Source organism: Protomyctophum bolini, assembly GCF_963924005.1.
Source record: "Protomyctophum bolini genome assembly, chromosome: 12".
Lineage (NCBI taxonomy): Eukaryota > Metazoa > Chordata > Actinopteri > Myctophiformes > Myctophidae > Protomyctophum > Protomyctophum bolini.
Genome location: NC_137873.1, coordinates 26,593,155 through 26,612,364, shown reverse-complemented (window position 1 = coordinate 26,612,364; position 19,210 = coordinate 26,593,155). Strand labels below are relative to the sequence as shown.

Here is a 19,210-nt window from a genome sequence, read left to right as displayed (position 1 = left end):
GGTATGGTCCAGTTGGAGGGGCTTAGCCTATAAAAGTAGAGAGACTGCCAGTCTGCCACTGCCATGCAGTAAATGAAGCACGGTTGAGGTAGAGAGACGTCAAATCCAGTTAGTCTTGTAAATACTTTTATTTAATTTTGATCACTGCAGTGCAAAAGTTAAACCGTACGTCATCTCTGCAGCAAGGAATTTTCAGTAATATTCAAAAAAAATTGCCTATTCAACCAGTGCCTTTTGGCAAGCACTATCCACACTCGGTCAGAATGTGACAGAGTTCTCTCCTGGGTGGATTTATTTGGTGTATTGTGCAGGAGGACATGTTTGCATGCACCCATGCCTGCAATGCTGCCTCAGTAATATTCACAAACAAAATACCTAACTTTGCCCACTTTGTTTAGGAATGTCAAATGCTCCTCAGAACAGGAAGAAAAATTGCATTGGTCTATTGTTTAGTTCATGTAATGTGATTATCAGCCTGATATGTTGTACAAAACAAGCTATAGGCCTACCAGTGTCAGTGTGTGAAGGCTAATACAAAACATACATTCATTATAGTCGAATATTGACATTGACATTTTATTGCTTTCTCAATAGACAAAAGGGGGAGGGACTGGGGTTTTGGAATGGACGGTCTGGACCAGAGCTATACGCCCCTGAATTTGTCTGTACTTCCCGTGATTAAAACTTGTGACCTGTCAGGCTACACGAGTCTATCGCCACACTCAGGCACACTGCCTTGTTTTCTGCCACTACACGTGGACGGTGGAATGTGCCTGACTGTGCACACCACCAAGGGAACTTCGACCCCTTAACACTCTTATCAGCTCGGTCTGACCTCTGGCTGGATGCATGTGAAAGTTTTCCTAATCCTCGAGTCTTGCATCGTTAATAAGGACCAGTCCTTTGCCCTTCCTGTAACAGAGTAGTCCCGGACAGTGATTCGGACCTCTATAAATCCAGAATTCGCCACTGAAGTTGACTGTCCTTCTTTGGAACTTATTCAGAACCGACCACCACCATGCTGAGTAAAGACCTTGCTGACATCGAGGTAAAATTGTGTGTATTTTCTAATAACAATGATAGGCCTAAATGTCTATAGTTTAATAAAGTGTGCACATCAAAGTGTTTGATGATCAAACACTTTGTTGCGCATTCAAAATGTGCCATGCGTATGCTCAGTGCCGTCAATGTGTTAAATTGAACATGATGGAAAAAAGTTAACTGATTTTTGCGACAGGTCTATTTTTTCCACATACAGTGATAATTAATCAAACAGACCCAACATATAAAGATAATAAATACTACAGTGTATGTTGATGTAGACTGCATGAGTAAACCTAATTTGACGAAGTAGAGAATCCAAGTTTCTACTAACGCCCAGCATCGCTTTGACATGTTCATGTTGCTTGATGGAGATGTTAAAGGGATATTTCACTTTCAAACATGTTTGATTAGGCATGGCATAATTAGGCCTGCAGGTATTCCATGGGAAAAAATGTTTAAAAATGCAAATACATGTAATTATATATGTTAAATATAAATCATAAATCCATGTAAGAAAATATATTTGAATGAATAGGCGTGGTGTGGAAGAAAAAGCTCGGAATTAAATAATGACTGTTAAGGACTTTATTTAATTAATTGCATGATACTATGTGCAACAAATTACAGCAAGCCCAGCCCAAGCATTATCAGAAATATGCTAGTTGTTCAGAGCTATATTTTCTATGGAATTTCTTGACCTCCGACTTCCCACTACTGACAATATTGATGAGCCACCAGATCATTTAGTTCCATAGAATAAAAAATAAAACCATGTGCAATACCTGTACCCCTGCTCTTTCTACACTAGTTCCACTTCTCTATTCTACCAGGTTCGAGTCCCGATCCCGAAGACCTTTGCTCCATGTCACCCCCTATCTCTCTCCCCATTTCCTGTCAAAATAAAACCAAGTACCAGTTGTCAATAAATGGTGAACCTTCCCATTTGTATGGAGGGATAGACAGTAGGCTGACAGGAAATGGGGGAGAGAGATGGGGGAGTGAAATGTAGTAAAGGCTGATCGGGAGTCGAACCCGTGGCACACTGCCAGACTCGGGCTGCTGGCCAAGGTGCCTGGACCGCTGAGCCATGGCCCAGGCCCAAATAATCATTATTAAAGGTTTCACGTACTGTATGGCACAGTATTGAAGACTGCAACAGGTGAAAAGTGAGGTGGCCCTGTGATAATATTTGGCAGAGCAATTCATTTTGTAAATCATTTACATGATCTGACTGACCCGTGATGTAAGTACCACATATAGGCAAAAATGTCTGCTAAAATAGACAATCTACCCTGAGGAATGATTATTGTATTATTGTAAGTTGAGAGTGAATGACAGTTACATTGTACAAATTGTACGTTTTTAAATGTTCGGATGAATTGAAAATTGAGGACCCTGATGTAAACATTAACAAGTCTTGGTGCTTTTTCTGGTTTTATCCTCGTAACAGTTTTTGTTTTGACCTGTACTTTAATTGAAATGTACCCATTCTTCATACTGTGAATAACATTTTCAATCAATCAATCAAAGCCAAACTTACTTGATACTCCTGGTCTATGGTTTAAGGCAAGCAACACTTTTTAGTTTATTGTACTATCCCCTCCCCTGTGGAGGGGAGGGGGAGATCTTTGTTAATCCCATGGCGGAAATTCAGTTTCATCTTCACCCAGCATGATGGCTGCTCTGATGATCGTTCCGATGGGGAGACCTGTTAGGGGTTGGTTGTAGTTGTAATGTAAGTTATTCATAATGTTGGTAGTTTCCAGTACATGCGTTTGAAAGGCTAATATGGTATTCGCTTCGCGTTTGAGTAAATGGCGACGCCCCCCCTGAGTAAATGGCGCGCTGTGACTGGCCAGTCGCTGTGATTGACAGCCTACACCTAAACCTAACCCTAACCTTAACCTCAGTAAAACTATACCTAAAAACCTAACCCTAACCTCAGTAAAACTATACCTAAACCTAAGCCTAACCTTAACCTCAGTAAAACTATACCTAAACCTAACCTCAGTAAACTATACCTAAACCTAACCTCAGTAAAACTAACGCAGTGGCTGGGGGGCGTTTCCAAGAACCAGAATGCGAAGCGAATACCATATTAGCGTTTGAAAGGGATATGAAATTGCATTTGTTTTCTTGCGCAGTACTGCGACTGGCTGGGTATGTATGTCGGTGTTGTCCACGGTCCACCGTATGTCGGTGTTGTCCACCGGCCAATAAGGGACCACCATTCTTGATGGCCAACTAAGGTACGTTTGGTGATCGGCTGGGTATGTACCTGTCCTGTATATATGTTTGTATTTCGGGGTAAGGATGGTTATCCCTTATTGGCTGTTGATGGTGACGTAACCACGTACGGTACGTTTCAAGGTTGGTATAAGGTCAATAACGGGTCTAAAGGATTTAGAACAGCAGTTGTAATAGACATTAGTTAGTAGCAGTACTTGCGCTACTTATGGCCTACTTGTGTTGCGCACGTTGGCACCTCGACAGAGTGCATTTCTAGTTTATCCTTTGATGCCCAGGTGTGGGAAAATATTGATATATAATATTGAAATTTTGAAAAATACAAGATGCATGTGGACTGTATTTGATAAATGCCAAAGTTGACTTTTTTTCTTCATTTATTGTGATTTTTCATTTTTCATAACACCATAGTTTTGGCCCGGACCGCAGGCGTAGCTGTCCAGCCTGACAGTGTGTCGCGGGTTCGAATCCCGATGACCTTTGCTGCGTGTCACTCCCCATCTCTCCCCATTTTCTTTCAGTCTACCGATGTCCTATAAATAAAGGCTTCATGCCTTTATTTTCTTTTTTAAAAGGATTTAGTTTTGGGGCTTTCATAGCCCCAAAACTAAATCTTTTAAAAAAAGGATGAAAAAGAAACATAGTTATATATGTCAAAAACAAGTGCAAAACGGGTTACCTTGCATTTTCTTTATTGGTATAGTGGTATACTGCATTTTGTCTTCCCCAAAAAGACAGTTTCCAAAGCAATGAATAACAGCCAGTTGTTTTTCATCCAGGACCCCCACGTCTTGGTTTGCTTGTTATCAACCTTGTTAATAAGTCAAGTGTAATGTATTTTGAGGGAGGCCAGGGTGATGGACAATGTCCTGTACTGTCTGTCCGTGTTTGCAGATCAAATGACCAAAACATGTTATCTATATGACATAGGTTGGTTTAGCTGTTTACGCACTATTACGCACTCCATGGTTCAATTCAGTTCGGTTTTATTTTCAGAGGCTCCCAGTCGCTGCCCACACAGAGTACAAAACTCTGATGCTGGCCTTCAAAGAAACCAAAGGTATGGCACGACCATATCTTGCAAGTTTGATCGGACCCTACCGTCGCGCTCAGATCAGCCATGACACAGGGAAGCTGGAAGTAACTTCACTAAAAACGTCGGGACAATGCTCCACACGTCCCAAACTCTTCTCCCTTCTGGCTCCAAAACTATAAAATGCACTTCCCATTGAAATTAGAACTGCAGACTCACTCCCAATCTTCCGCCATCGTCTGAAAACCCACCTCTTCAGACTCTTCATCTTAGCCCGTAGCATTGGCCGTAGCACTTTCCCTAGCCTCTGCGACCTTACAGCCAGGCATATGCAAAGGCTAAATGTATGGATGTAAGCACAAGTGAGAAGACTTGCTGGGCATTTCTGCCTGACACACCTGGTGATCTCTTGCGGGAACTTCAACTGACGGTCTAGGTTCCTCATGTTCCACCTGCCTCGGTTGACAGGAGTCTCTTGCTGCTGCTCTGAGGCTTGCCCCCTTGCTTGACAAACTAAGAGCGTCTGCTAAATGCCTAAATTGTATAACTTGCATTTCTGTTGCCTATAGCCTACACAGGATGTCTTGCTTTATATTATTTGGCATATGATGAAATTAAGAATTTTGACAAACTCTACATTTAAATTACATTTGTTATAGTCAGTGCAAAATGCAATTAACTTGTCTTCTAAGCCTTCTAGTTTGGATTGAGTTGAAATTGAACTGAGCCCAACCTTGATCATCAAATACCATTACATTAGCTCCTACTATAATTAATCTAAAACATCTTACAGTAAAGTAGCATTTCTTGGAAGTGTTAGACAATTTTAATGAATAAAGTTGAAGATGTTACTCAATTTTCTAGTAATACTTTGTAAATAAATCATAAACCCCTGGCTCAGTCAGGGGTCAGTCAGCTAAATCATTATCTTATCATCTCCACTCTAACCAAAAACATGACCACTTTTCCTAGAATGTTATGTCACCTTTTGCCAGCAGAACTGCATGTTTGCGTGTGTATACTGTATGTGTGTGAAAGTGTAATCAAGAGATAAGGCAAGAGATAGGCAAGTTACTCAATCACTAACAATATGTATTTCTTTGTAAATTCATGAGTTTAATGTTTTGAGGATGTCTTTTAAAACTCGACATTACTCTGACATTATTGCATACACGTTTGAGCTGGCTAGAGCGACCACAGTCACTGATTAGCTCCACAGGAGCAACCGAGGTTATGTTTGCCTTGCTCAAGTTCACTGTTGAGAAATCAAAGCTCATTCACATAACTCTGGAATGTTCACTACATGGTACGGTACGGTCTTTTATAAAAAACTAATCTCACTTTCTCAGACTGTCTGTAATAGAGGTACTGTAGAAGAGGTACATCAGTGTGACAAAACATATTCTATCAGCCGTCTTAAAGACAGTTATAAATCAGAAGTAACAGCTTAGGGTTGGTTTTAAATGAACGTAATGTGAATAATACTCCTCTGTGTAAATTAAACTGAAATGTGTGAGGGTCAAACTTTATACTAGATCTTACTATCTTACTGTGTGCTCTGATGTGATTTTGATGGGTTCTCATGTGTTGTCACTTGTCACAGAGCATCCTGGCTCTGAATCCTCGTGTGAAGACTCATGCCCAGGCCTTCTCCACGACAACCAAGCAGAGAGAAAAGAAACACTGGAAGAGGAATATTGAGAAGTGCTCTGATGTGAGACAAAACACACACACACACACACACACACACACACACACACGCACACGCACACGCACACGCACACACACACACATTTGAAATATTTATTTATGTCCACATAATGAAAAGTACAGGAATACCTTGTTACTGTACAAAGGACATAAACACTGCCAGTGCAGTTTGACAGTGGGAGAGCAGCCAGTTACAACGTGCATGGACGGCAAAGCATCGTTACATACAGTACAGCTGACATGTCGGACACAGGGCAGCAGACATAAATCATGGATAAAGGAAACAACGCCTCCTCCAAATTGAGCGGCTTCCTATAATGGCTGAAACTGAGCAATACCTCGCTAACTGCTTGGCTCTCCTTTTGGAAAGGCCGGCCATTTGTAAGCCCCTCACAACCAACTTATGCACATGCCTAAGTGCATGTTCTCCTAAGTTATGTTCTCCTGGATGCTTGACCTCTCTCTCCTTTAGGCCTGTGTGAAGTTGGAGAACAACTTTGATGACATCAAACATACAACACTGAGTGAACGGGGAGCGCTGCGCGAGGCGATGAGGTGAGAGAGAATACACGATGCATTATGGGTATTTTATGACCCATCCCTGCATGTGTACCACGCTGAAGCTTTAGCCAGTGCATTCCCACTACTTAATGGCATAGGTTTTCTCAATAAGGTGAGACAAGTTCATCCAAACGTATTTTTAATACAGTACACACAGACGCATGTGCGCACACACATTGTGCAGTTGGAACTTCAGGTGTGTTTGTGGTCAATAGGTTAAGGCATTTCCAGTTAAGACTCTCCCTGAAATTAAACAAAACATTTTTAACATCTGTTCACTGTCAGGTTTATATCTTTCTTCCCTTTTGTGCTAATTCTGCTAAAAGGTGTGCTTGTCCTTGTGCATTTCTTGGTTTCTCCTTTCTGCTCTTTACCTCACATCACCTCGATGGGTTCCACACCTTGTACCTCAACATCCCCACAGAGGTATACCTGTAGAATAGATAATATACAGAGCAGTCTGTCATTGGTTGAGCCAATAAACGTTGCTTAAATCCTGGTCCTTGAATGTCTTGTAGTGATATTGCACTTCTAAACGTGACACAAACCCCACACAGTATCCCTTCTGCAAACAAGGATGTGTACAGAACTGAGGTAACGACCTTCACTTTACCCTGAGCAGAATCTATATCTTTGCCCGTTGGATACACAGACAGACAGTCAAAGACAGACACGCCCCACACACGACACACACACGTGTATATTTTATGAATCGCGTTGAGTTTTGTTGTTGACTCAACTAGACTTTTTGATTCTTTTCAGCTATTTTTTGTCATGATGCAATTCTCATTTGTGTTAAATGAGAATATATAATGTGTGTGTCCAGGTGTCTAAAATGTGCAGATGCCCCCTGTCAGAAGAGCTGTCCCACCAACCTGGACGTCAAGTCCTTTATCTCAAGCATCTCCAATAAGGTACTATAAGGTGTATGAAGCTTTGCAGACATGCGCGCAGAGCGATACATTATATCACACATGACATGATAGTAAAAGTGCGATGCAGGGATTATTTGTACTGTATATATACTACTGTGTAGTCTGTAGTGTAATGCGTGTGTGTGTGTACGTGTGTGCGTGTGTGCGTGCGTACGTACGTATCAGAACTACTATGGTGCAGCGAAGGCCATCTTCTCTGACAACCCCCTGGGTCTAACATGTGGAATGGTCTGTCCGACTTCGGAGCTGTGTGTGGGAGGCTGCAACCTCTTCGCCTCAGAGGAAGGACCCATCAATATAGGGGGGCTACAGCAGTTTGCCACAGAGGTACAATTGTACTCATGCCTGTAGTTATGTATTTTATGCCTTATGTAAAGCACTTAGTTTGAATGTATTTGTGTATAGACAACAAAGTCTTATGCACACCTATATGCTCTGAAACGGGTGCGTATAAGGCAGGGCTCAATGTACTCAGAAAAGATGCCTGAAGAAGGTCTTTGACCGAAACTTTGCCTAAATAAAGTTCTTAAGTGCAGACGGTGTGCAGGTCTTTGTGCACTGTGTGCATTTTTCAATGTATTTGTGTATGAAATGTGCTGTACAAACTAATTTGCTTTGCACTCAGTATGTTTTGGGGTTCAAACCCCAGTGCTCAAAAAGGGCGTGTGTCTGTGAAGAAGTCATCACAATTTACAATGTAGGCATTTAGCAGGCGCTCTTAACCCACTTAGACCTGAGCTCGATTCTACAAAATGTCTTCTAGATAGTTTTCTGAAAATCCCATGTTTCTATGTCGTTCTCAAACATTTTCATGTCAAGGACCCCCAGAAATATATGAAATTGACCACCGACCCCCATCTGAAAATGTTGTTCCAGGGACCCCCCAGAAGCAAAGATTTGAGTTAAAAACATTCGCTCTGAAAGAATATATATTCAGATGTGAAGATGTGCGCCGCATTTTCATGATTTTTCAAAAATAGCAGATCTACAAGCTCGTAGCGCGGCACTCGTAGATCTGCTATTTTTCAATAGCTAAAGTATAACATAATGCTTAAAACACCAAAAGGGGTTCCCGTCCAGAAGGGGTTTAATCCAGAGAGATTTACAGTAAGCAAGAACAACACATGGTAATACATCAAATACATAAACAATAGTCATCAAGAATCATAAGTATGCTAAGAACATACGTCCAATAGCAGAATGTCTGTCCAATGAAACTATGAGTATACATGAAATGCTATCTAAATTACATAAATTGAGTCTTTGCATACGCCTAAGGTCATCGAGGCTAGGGCAAACATCTTGTCTTTAACTAACTCTACTAAGCATACATTTATGCCTCCAAAGCTGTCAACATCCCTCAACTGTGTGTGTGTGTGTGTGGGGTCAGGTTTTCGGTCAAATGGGTATCCCTCAGATCAGGAACCCTGAGCTCCCACCGGTCAATGAGATGCCAGAGTCTTACCATGCCCCCATTGCGCTGATTGGCTGTGGCCCTGCGTCAATCAGCTGTGGTTCTTTCATGGCCCGCCTTGGATATGATAACATCACCGTCTTTGAGAAGCAGAAGTACACTGGAGGCCTGAGGTAATATCTGTCATGTCACGTGTCTGTACTCTGTAGAGGGGTAACTGTTTTGATGTTTCTGGCTCAAACAATGCTGTCAACTGTGTCTGCCAGTTAAGGAATCTCAATACTTTTAGAGCAGTAGCATTTACAGCTACATCCCAGACATTCTGGGGCCTATTGATAGTTGATACTAGTGTATAATACCCAAGTTGGTCTGGTAATGGACTAAAAAGGGGGGCCGCCGCCTAATGAAAAGGGATGACACTGGCTTTTATAGGCTTTTATTTAATGAACTTAGACTATCTAGTCATCATACTGTAGTTCTCAAAATAAAGGCGATTACTGTCATTAGTCAAACTTGTGCATTGTCGGTGGAATATTGCTGACACACACACACACACACACACACACACACACACACACACACACACACACACACAAACAAACACACGCTTCAATACTAGGCTTTGAATATATATTTCCGAACTCGCTGCACTGTGTAGTTATCAGCCCAGTATGACATTACTGACCTCAAACCAGAAGCCAGTGTCTTAAGCACTCCTGCTCACTCTCTATAATTATAGATTATGTGTGAGGATATATTAAGAGGATCTTCTGCAGTCATCACTGCTGCGCCCGGTGCTGTTTTTAACTCTGCACTTTCCTTGGTTTCCTTGCAGCACAGCCGAGATCCCTCAGTTCCGTTTGCCCTACGAGGTTGTCCAGTTCGAAATTGACCTCATGAAAGACCTGGGCGTCAAGGTAACACGCACGCGCACACGCGTGCGCACACACACACACACACACACACACACACACACACACACACACATGCATGGCAAATACGGTAGGCAAGCACGCACACACAGCCAGACAGCATTAGAAACGCATGATTTTTGTATCCAGGTGGTGTGTGAGAAGGGGTTAGGTGTAAACGGGATGACTCTGACATCATTGAAAGAGGAAGGATACAAAGCTGTCTTCATTGGAATTGGTCAGTACCTCATCATCAACAAAATATTTTGATCCGTAGCACCAGAAGTACAAATAAGCAGAAGCCTGTAATATGATATTGTGCACAGAAAGGGCTGTTGCTAAGTTGCCGGCATATAACATGAATCAAAGTGATACATCATGTTGTATTCATTTGTGTTGTAGGTCTTCCTCAGGCCAACAGAGCAAAGATCTTTCAAGGTCTCACCATGGAGCAAGGCTTCTTCACCTCCAAAGACTTTCTGCCCATGGTGGCTGCAGCCAGCAAAACAGGTAACGCACGCATGCACGCACAGTGGCAGGTACAATGAGTAGAGAGCAACCTGATGACCAAGGTTAAATCCAACATCTGTCCTGCCAAAGTTAGAAAGAGCCAAACTGGGTGTATACAAGCACATATCCATTGAATGTGTGTGTGCGTGTGCGTGTGCATGTGCGCGTGCGCATGCGTGTTTGTGTGTAGGGATGTGTAGCTGTCGTGCATCCCTGCCAGAGCTTCGCGGAGTGGTCATCGTGTTAGGTGCTGGAGACACAGCGTTTGACTGTGCCACCTCCGCCCTTCGATGTGGAGCCAAGAGAGTGTTTGTCTGCTTCCGAAAGGGATTCACCAACATCAGAGCTGTACCCGAGGAGGTAAGGAGGGACCGAGGCAAGGATGGGTGGTTGGATAGTTAGATAGATGGATCTTCTTCATGCACTATATCAAGTACTATGTGTCATTTTCTTTGTAGAATTTATTTTACCGCTGTACAGCCTGTAAATAAGTTAAGAGAGAAACAAGCTTGTACATATCTGAAAACCCTTACTTGTAATGTAAATAAGATAGACCCTATGGCTGTGCCGTTTGTAAATAAGCTAAGAGAGACCCATGAGTGTGCTGTGAAACAAGCTTCTAAATATATGAAACCCTTTACTTGTACTTTTTTGTGGTAAAAACTTTCTTCTTGCCTGCCTTGATCTCCTTACCCCCCGCCCTTTTCTTCCCTTTCTTTGTTTTCTTAGAAAAATAACACAATGGAAACTATATGCACAAACAAATTACCCACTTTTTTACTTGTAAAGCTGTGATGTGACAATAAAGCTGATTCTGATTCTCCTCTGCTTTCCCATGCAGATGGAGCTAGCCAAGGAGGAAAAGTGTGAGTTCCTGCCCTTCCTGTCTCCACGTGAGGTCACCATGAAGAATGGCTCTGTCGCTGGGCTCCAGTTCTGCCGCACGGAGCAGACGGATGATGGACAGTGGATCGAGGACGAGGACCAGATCGTCAAGCTGAAGGCTGATTACATCATCAGCGCCTTTGGCTCCATGCTCAGTGACTCGCAAGGTAGCTATTGAACTGAGTTTGAGTTTATTGACTTTGTTGCTGTCAGGCATAAACTTTGTAAGTCGAAGCAATAACATGTATTCCAACGGATTCAATTAAGTTATTATTTAGTCCAAGCTCTTGTTAATACTTTTCATTAGTTAAATGCTTGTAAAACCCACAGCAGACAGACTTTAGCACTTCCAATCTGGCATCCCTATGAATTAAAATGTCTTCATCTAAAAAATTGTGCAAATATCAATCTTTTACAAGCTGAGCTCAAATAGGGCAAGTCTAAAATAAGGCACCAGTAAGATGCCTGAGGGCGAGAACGAGGTTGCGTACGCGCATCCGCCTCGTTGACGGCAGAATGTGGGCGAGCGCTGGTGCTTTGGCATGGGGGGTCAGATCCACATGGATTGAATTCTGTACTGGCCATTTAAGGAGCATGTCTAGAGAGGGTGTACAGGGTTTGATGAGGTCAGATCAACATATGGAATGACAGAACCATACAGTCTATGGAGATCTAAGGGTGGTAGCGGGAACATTCTCTTGAGTGTACAGGGTTTGATGAGGGCCCAGGTAGTAGCCGGGCCTTCATTTTCGGGCCTGTTGAGAACTTCGCCGGCTGCCGGGCACGGCTGCACTAATAACTTTGGGGCGGGCCCGTCTAGAGTTTCAATGGATAGGTGGGCCTGTTGAGAACTGCAAGTTCACAAGAGATACATGAAGAATGAAGTATTGACGTTGTTTAATGTCTGGAAATACATTGTATGAATCCAACATAATAGTGCTGTCAAATAAGTCTATGAAAAAGTTTAATCTGCAAGTCTGCAACACAATTTTATACAATATGTAGTGGGTAGTGGGGGTTCCTGCATCATTTCTCTCTCAGCTAGCGCCTAGCGGGTCCTTGGCCGGGCTAAAAAAACCAAAACATTGAAGACCCCTGATCTAGAGATAGATAGATAGATAGAGCATGATGAACATATAAAAATACATTACATCAGTAAAAGAGTAAATAGAATGCAGTAGAAAAAGGCAATAGCTATAAGAGTATAAGAGTAACAGCATGTGGATCTGGCTCCACCTGCTGGCTGTAATAAACATACAGTAGATAGAATGTATACACCACCTTGGCGTGGCACTGCATCTGGGTGTGAATCCTATGTCAACAATAGTATAGTGTAGGTACTGTAGCGGGGGATAGATATATTGTGTAGTGAGTGAGTGAATTCCTAAGCAACTTTGTATTTAGAACCAGTGGCTCAGCTGAACCCAAGTCCCACATAGGTCAGATCATATATTGTAAATTCACTATATCGTCGGTTGGAAACCTCATGTGTCTAAAACTCGTACTTTTCAGGATTTTAATTAAAAAAAACAGATTGACATGGTCAAAGCGCATCGCTTCACGTTGCATTTCAAGCTTGTAGATCCACTACTTTTGATACTTTTCTGTGGCGCTGTAGTATGATCAATTAAGGCGTTAATTTACAAAAAAAGAAAGGAAGTTAGAATATGGAAATAAGAGGTTTCTGCCCGAGAGCAACATTATGTTGTAAATTATAACTACCTCCTACTCTAAATGAACCTATATTTACCTGTGTATAAATCCCTAGTGTCTCAGGCCATGGCTCCCATAAAGATGAATCGTTGGGGAACCCCGGAGTTGAACCCAGACACCATGCAGAGCAGTGAACCCTGGGTATTTGCAGGAGGAGACATTGCTGGTCTTGCCAACACCAGCGTGGAGTCGGTCAATGACGGCAAACAGGCCTCCTGGCACATTCACAGATATCTACAGGTAAATAGATCCCGGCGACCTTTGCTGCGTGTCACCCCCCCATCTCTCCCCCTCAACATACTACTGTGAATCTATCAATAAAGGCAGAAAAAGACCCACCGCAAAAAAATATATTTCATGTTTAAGAAAATATAGTAGTTTCACAAATACACTGTATAGGTAAATATTTTGCACATGCATTAAAGTGAGTGGCAAATCAAGTGGCAAATTGAGTTTAACGTTGTTGTTGTTTGGATGCATGGGCTGTCAAGGTCAATAGTTTTTTGCCATTCATTAGGTGTCCCCGCATAACGTCCGGGTATGATGATGATGTCACACGCATACCCTCTATTCACATGCAGTTAAATATGTATGTATGTTATAGCCACATATAACAAATATTTTTTACAAATCCATGCTGTACTCCTCTCCCCTCCAGTCCCTGTACGGGCATACGGTAGACCCAGTGCCCAGGCTGCCTTTGTTCTACAGTGCCATAGACGACGTGGACATCAGTGTGGACGTGTGTGGGATAAAGTTTCCCAACCCTTTTGGCCTGGCCTCAGCACCCCCCACCACCAGCACCGCTATGATCCGGAGGGCGTTTGAACAAGGCTGGGGCTTTGCTCTGACCAAGACATTTGGACTGGACAAGGTAGACCCTCATAATATATTCACCTCTACACCTCACACACCGTAAACCTCACACAGACTAACCTAAACGTTTGTCGGGCGTTTATTGGGCGTCGTAATTAGGAGCAGTGGGATTCATGTTATAGATATAGACAATACTGTAGAATCTGCCTTTCTGTCTGCCTGTTTTCCAGGACCTGGTGACCAACGTGTCCCCTCGTATCGTGCGTGGTACGACATCGGGCCATTTGTTTGGGCCTGGGCAGGGCGCCTTCCTCAACATTGAGCTCATCAGTGAGAAGACAGCAGCCTACTGGTGCCAGGGGGTGACTGAACTGAAGAGAGACTTCCCTAAAAACGTAACGCCTTCCTCTGTTCTGCCTTTGTTTGTGCTCTGTTAGGTGGTCTTTACACGAGAATGGTGTTCATAGAAAACGGCAAAATAAAGTATCGTTTGCTGTGGTCCCTTTAGACGAGAACTGTGTTTTCAGGAGGTGAAAACGCAACAAAGTGAAACCACCTCCTAGAGTGGAAATATTTGAGAACGCCGTTTTATCCCTTCTCCGTGTAAACAGGCAAAACGGTGAATCCGCAAAACTTATGACAACATTAACTCAGCAATATGTATCATTTGCAGCATGACATAAAGTGAACATAATGCTTCTATTCCTCTCTCTCGCTCTCTGTCTCTCTCTCTCCTCTCTCTGGCTCTCTCTCAGGTGGTGATTGCAAGTATAATGTGTAGTTACAGCAAATCCGATTGGACTGTTCTGACAAAGATGGCTGTGGTGAGAATATATTGTTGTAATCCTAACAAAGTCGAATTAAATTAAATTAGAATATTTATTTTCCCTGAGTAGGCCTGAATATAGACCTGAATATAATAGTTGTGTGTGTGTGTGTGTGTGTGTGTGTGTGTGTGTACGCGTGCAGGAATCAGGTGCAGATGCTTTGGAGCTCAATCTGTCTTGTCCTCATGGGATGGGAGAGAAAGGAATGGGACTGGCCTGTGGACAGGTACACACACACATATGCATCAATGAAGGACCACGTAGTCTGGTGTGGCATTGTGAAATCCATGATCTCGACCGCGGTGGAAAAATAATGATGAGAAGTAGATCAGTGTTTCTGTTATTTATGTACTTGGTGTGTGTGTGGTTGCTCGCGTGCTTGCTTGCGCACGCATGTGTGCGTGCATGTGCGTGTACATTTAGGACACAGAGTTGGTGCGTAACATCTGTCGCTGGGTACGTGCTGCCTCTCCCATCCCATTTTTTGCCAAACTGACACCCAATGTCACCAACATTGTTGACATCGCCAAAGCTGCCCATGAAGGTAAACCGTCATCAACGACGTCTCTCCCATCATCTTTCCACGTATTTAATGTTTGTTGTCTCACTTTGTAGGTGGTACCGATGGAGTCACACATATATTTAATGTTTGTTGTCTCGCTTTGTAGGTGGTGCCGATGGAGTCACAGCCACCAACACGGTCTCTGGCATGATGGGATTGAAGGCGGATGGCTCCCCTTGGCCTGGCATTGGACAGGGAAAACGCACCACGTATGGAGGAGTGTCTGGTCAGTGCACACACACACACACACACACACACACACACACACACACACACACACGGCCCAGTCAGGGAACTTTTAAGGTGATTCATTCGTTCACTCATCCAGGTCATGCTATCAATCAGACCAATAGCTTTGAAAGCAGAGTATTCATTCATTCATTCATTCATTCAGGAAATGCTATCAGACCCATAGCTCTGAGAGCAGTGTCAGCCATTGGCAGAGCGCTGCCTGGTTTTCCAATTCTGGCCACTGGAGGCATCGACTCGGCAGATTCTGGACTGCAGTTCCTTCATGCTGGAGCCTCAGTACTACAGGTACTACAACTACTACTACTATGCTGATAATACAGCATAATACTCACTGTAGCTTTAGTACTACATGTACTATTACCACTGATACTAGTACTACTGTACTGCTAATACTGCCACACTATAGGTCCTCAGTACTACAGGTATACTTAAAGCTGCTATAAGCAATAATATGTCAAGATTTTAATGACCCTTTTTTCTCCGCAATGACTAACCAATCAGGAAGCAGACAGGCAAATCGACCGATGACAAAGCTTCTAGGAACATCTTTGAATGCAGATTGTGGCCCCTAGATATGTCACAGAGACAAACATTTTTGGGGAGTGTTCTACCCATTGCTGGCTGTCAGAAAGTCATTACATTTTTTACATATTATTAGCAGCTTTAAACCACTTTCTTACCACTGTTACAGTTACTACGCCTTCCACTAGTCATGTGCTCCACACCACACAAACACAAGCCACTGGACTGAAAAAGTAAAACTGCCATTATGTTTGAATTATTTAGTTGGATATTAAAATCACAATCTTGAAGAACTTTTTTTTGTCATGACTCAGCGTTGACTGACGAACTCACCCATTCCTCATGTGCATCCATCCAGGTGTGTAGTGCCGTTCAGAACCAGGACTTCACAGTGATTGAGGACTACTGTACGGGTGTGTATCAGCCTGTGGTACCATAACTACAAATATGCATGTCTTTGTTGATTAGTACTGTATATGATTCATATTTCTGTCAATTGATTAATGCTTTTACCCCTAGTATCCTGTATCTTGTCATGTCTGACATCTGTTGGGATACACCAGTGCAAGCCAAGGCCCTCAAGGGAACAGTATTTTCCCCTAAACAAGCATGTTCAACCACAACTTAGGTTTACTTCAAGTAAACATTCAAGTTACCCCAACTTCCTACCTACCAAATAATCAATCGCTATCCCCACCTACTTATTACCGTTTCTTTCCTGCCTGTGTGTGTGTGCGTGTGTGCGTGTGCGTGTGCGCGTGCGTGTGTCCGTCCGTCCGTCCGTCCGTCCGTCCGTCCGTCCAGGTCTGAAGACCTTGTTGTATTTGAAGAGTCTGGATGATTTGAGAGACTGGGATGGACAGTCTCCTCCTACACGGGCACACCAGAAAGGCAAACCAGTCCCCAGAGTGGAAGAGCTGGTGGGAAAGGTAAAGTCTATACTACTACCAGGCCTACTACTACTGAATACTGATTTACAGTAAACTACCAACCACCAATGATAATACTAGTGCTAATATTTCTACTACTACTACTAATAATAAGTGTGTGTTTACTTGCATGTGATGTGCATAGAGCCTACCTAGCTTCGGTCAGTACCTGCACGAGAAGACAGAAGCCATCGCTGAGTACAAGAAACGACTGAGAGACAGCAATGACAATGAAGTCACTGAAACCAATGTGGCCCGTGTCAACCTGCCTAAGAAACCTGTTCCTGCAGTCAAGGTGTGCCGCATGCACACACACACACACACACACACACAAACACACACACACACACACACACACACACACACACACACACACACACTTTTATTGATATTTCAATGCTTAAAACCATACAATGTTGTATTTAACATGCTGTATGCGTGTGTGTGATAGGATGTGATAGCCAGAGCACTACGTCACATTGGTGCGTACCAGGAACTCGACAACACAGAGCAGGTATAAATGTGTTTTATTATTTTATTATTTCCGTTATTGTTTTTGGGGGAGGGCCGATGTAATAGCCGATATTTTAACCCAGATCTCCTGCATGGGAAAGCAGACAACCACTCATCCAAGAAGATTGCAGCTTTAAGATACAATCCCATGAATAAATTAATGTAACCCTCTGTGTTTGCAGGTCCAAGCTCTGATAGATGAGGACATGTGCATCAACTGTGGGAAATGTTACATGACCTGTAACGACTCTGGATACCAGGTCTGTCTGTCTGTCTGTCTGTCTGTCTGTCTGTCTGTCTGTCTGTCTGTCTGTCTGTCTGTCTCTGTCTCTGTCTGTGTCTCTCTCTCTCTCTCTCTCTCTCTGGAGACTCATCGATATGGTCTGGCTCCCTTATTTTTGCTATTGATATCCACTAAGTGGCAATAGGTAGGATTAGAGCACTGATATTCAGAATCCTGAACCATCAGAATCTGGATCAAGCTGGATATGCTGAATTTCTTTTAAATCCCAGGACAAAATCTGTCTGGATTGTCTGATCCTGGATCACCAAATATAGGATTTAAAAATCTGATCTGATCCGATCAGATGGGGATTAAGTTTAGAATTTGTGGGCAGGATTGTGTAGGCTACAGCTATTTATTTTAAGGAAGAAGCTATTAGAATGGCAATAGCTGTATTCACATCTTGCAGCTTTGTCTCTCTCTTCCACAAAAACGGAACTAATTGATCCAAGTTAGTTCTACAACTACACTCATTTCAAATACGGTATATAAAATATTATGTAATGTAGACAGTTCATGGTTTTTCACCCTCTGTCTGGGGCCCGGTTCCTAGGCACACGTCTAGAATGCCTGTGCTCACATCAGGCCCTGGTTACATGCATTTGTTTACTGGTATGTACTTTTAAGGGAAGGCTTTGGTGTACCTTAAATAACTTGATAAAAACATGACTTTGGCTGAAGAAGACCTTATTTAAACAAAAGAACAACTACAGTATCACTTTAGCTTTTTAGCGCACAAACACTGTATCCCTCTCGGTAGCTTTTGATTATTTGTTTAATGCCTTCGTAGTCAGCACTCAACTTGTGTGCAGTCACACGTTAAGCATGCATCAATGTTCTTGATCAATGTTTCATTGCTGACGAGGTTTGTGCATCCACATTCTAATGGATGAATTCTCTATATGGGTCCCTCTATGCTATGTTTTCTTATGTTATTCAGAGAACAAACTGGTCTTTCTGCCTCACAACAGTAATTTTGCAGTCTCTGTTTCAACTATTGTGTCTCCTTTATGCGTTTCTCTCTGGACAGAGATACTTCTCAGGCATCTAATGTGACTCAAATGTCTCTCTCACTCTCAAGGCTATAACATTTGATCCAGAGACCCACCTGCCTTTTGTGATGGACACCTGCACTGGCTGTACACTGTGCTTCAGCGTCTGTCCAATCATAGACTGCATCAAGATGGTAACCAGAAAAACGCCTTATGTACCCAAGAGGGGCGTGCCCGTCAGCCCTGTATGCTAGACGCTGTTTAGAGGCTGTTTTTGTGAGCCATTTCATTCAAACATAATTGAGTCAAAGCTCAGATGTAGGAAAAATGTATTATGACGGTTGTGTCATTTTTGGTGAGGGGTCCCTTGCTTGGTTCTTCCTGTTTGCCAATACTGAGCACATACATTTGATTTATCTGTCAAATCTGTCATGCTTATATCAATCTGAAGTAATATGTTGGAGATGGGAAGACAGAGGCACCAAGATAGAGAAACAACGTGTTACTGCCTATAAATACTGTATATTTATGTATACTCTGAATTGATATTT

At 42.7% G+C, this 19,210-nt stretch overlaps 1 protein-coding gene across 1 annotated transcript; it reads left to right on the top strand.

Moving 5' to 3' along the window:
• Positions 1–70: 70 nt before the first annotated feature.
• Positions 71–18,913, top strand: dpydb (dihydropyrimidine dehydrogenase b; the record flags this gene model as incomplete). Its single annotated transcript, XM_080777553.1, has 26 exons — positions 71–195; positions 419–1,048; positions 5,928–6,038; positions 6,507–6,589; positions 7,422–7,509; positions 7,696–7,857; positions 8,921–9,117; positions 9,780–9,861; positions 10,006–10,093; positions 10,258–10,365; positions 10,556–10,725; positions 11,207–11,417; positions 13,019–13,203; positions 13,622–13,837; positions 14,010–14,174; positions 14,535–14,603; positions 14,749–14,832; positions 15,030–15,150; positions 15,275–15,394; positions 15,563–15,705; positions 16,301–16,355; positions 16,747–16,871; positions 17,017–17,166; positions 17,323–17,385; positions 17,567–17,644; positions 18,749–18,913. Exons 2-26 carry the CDS (start codon positions 1,019–1,021, stop codon positions 18,911–18,913), a joined length of 3,069 nt encoding a protein of 1,022 aa, XP_080633679.1. The 5' UTR covers positions 71–195; positions 419–1,018.
• Positions 18,914–19,210: the final 297 nt, after the last annotated feature.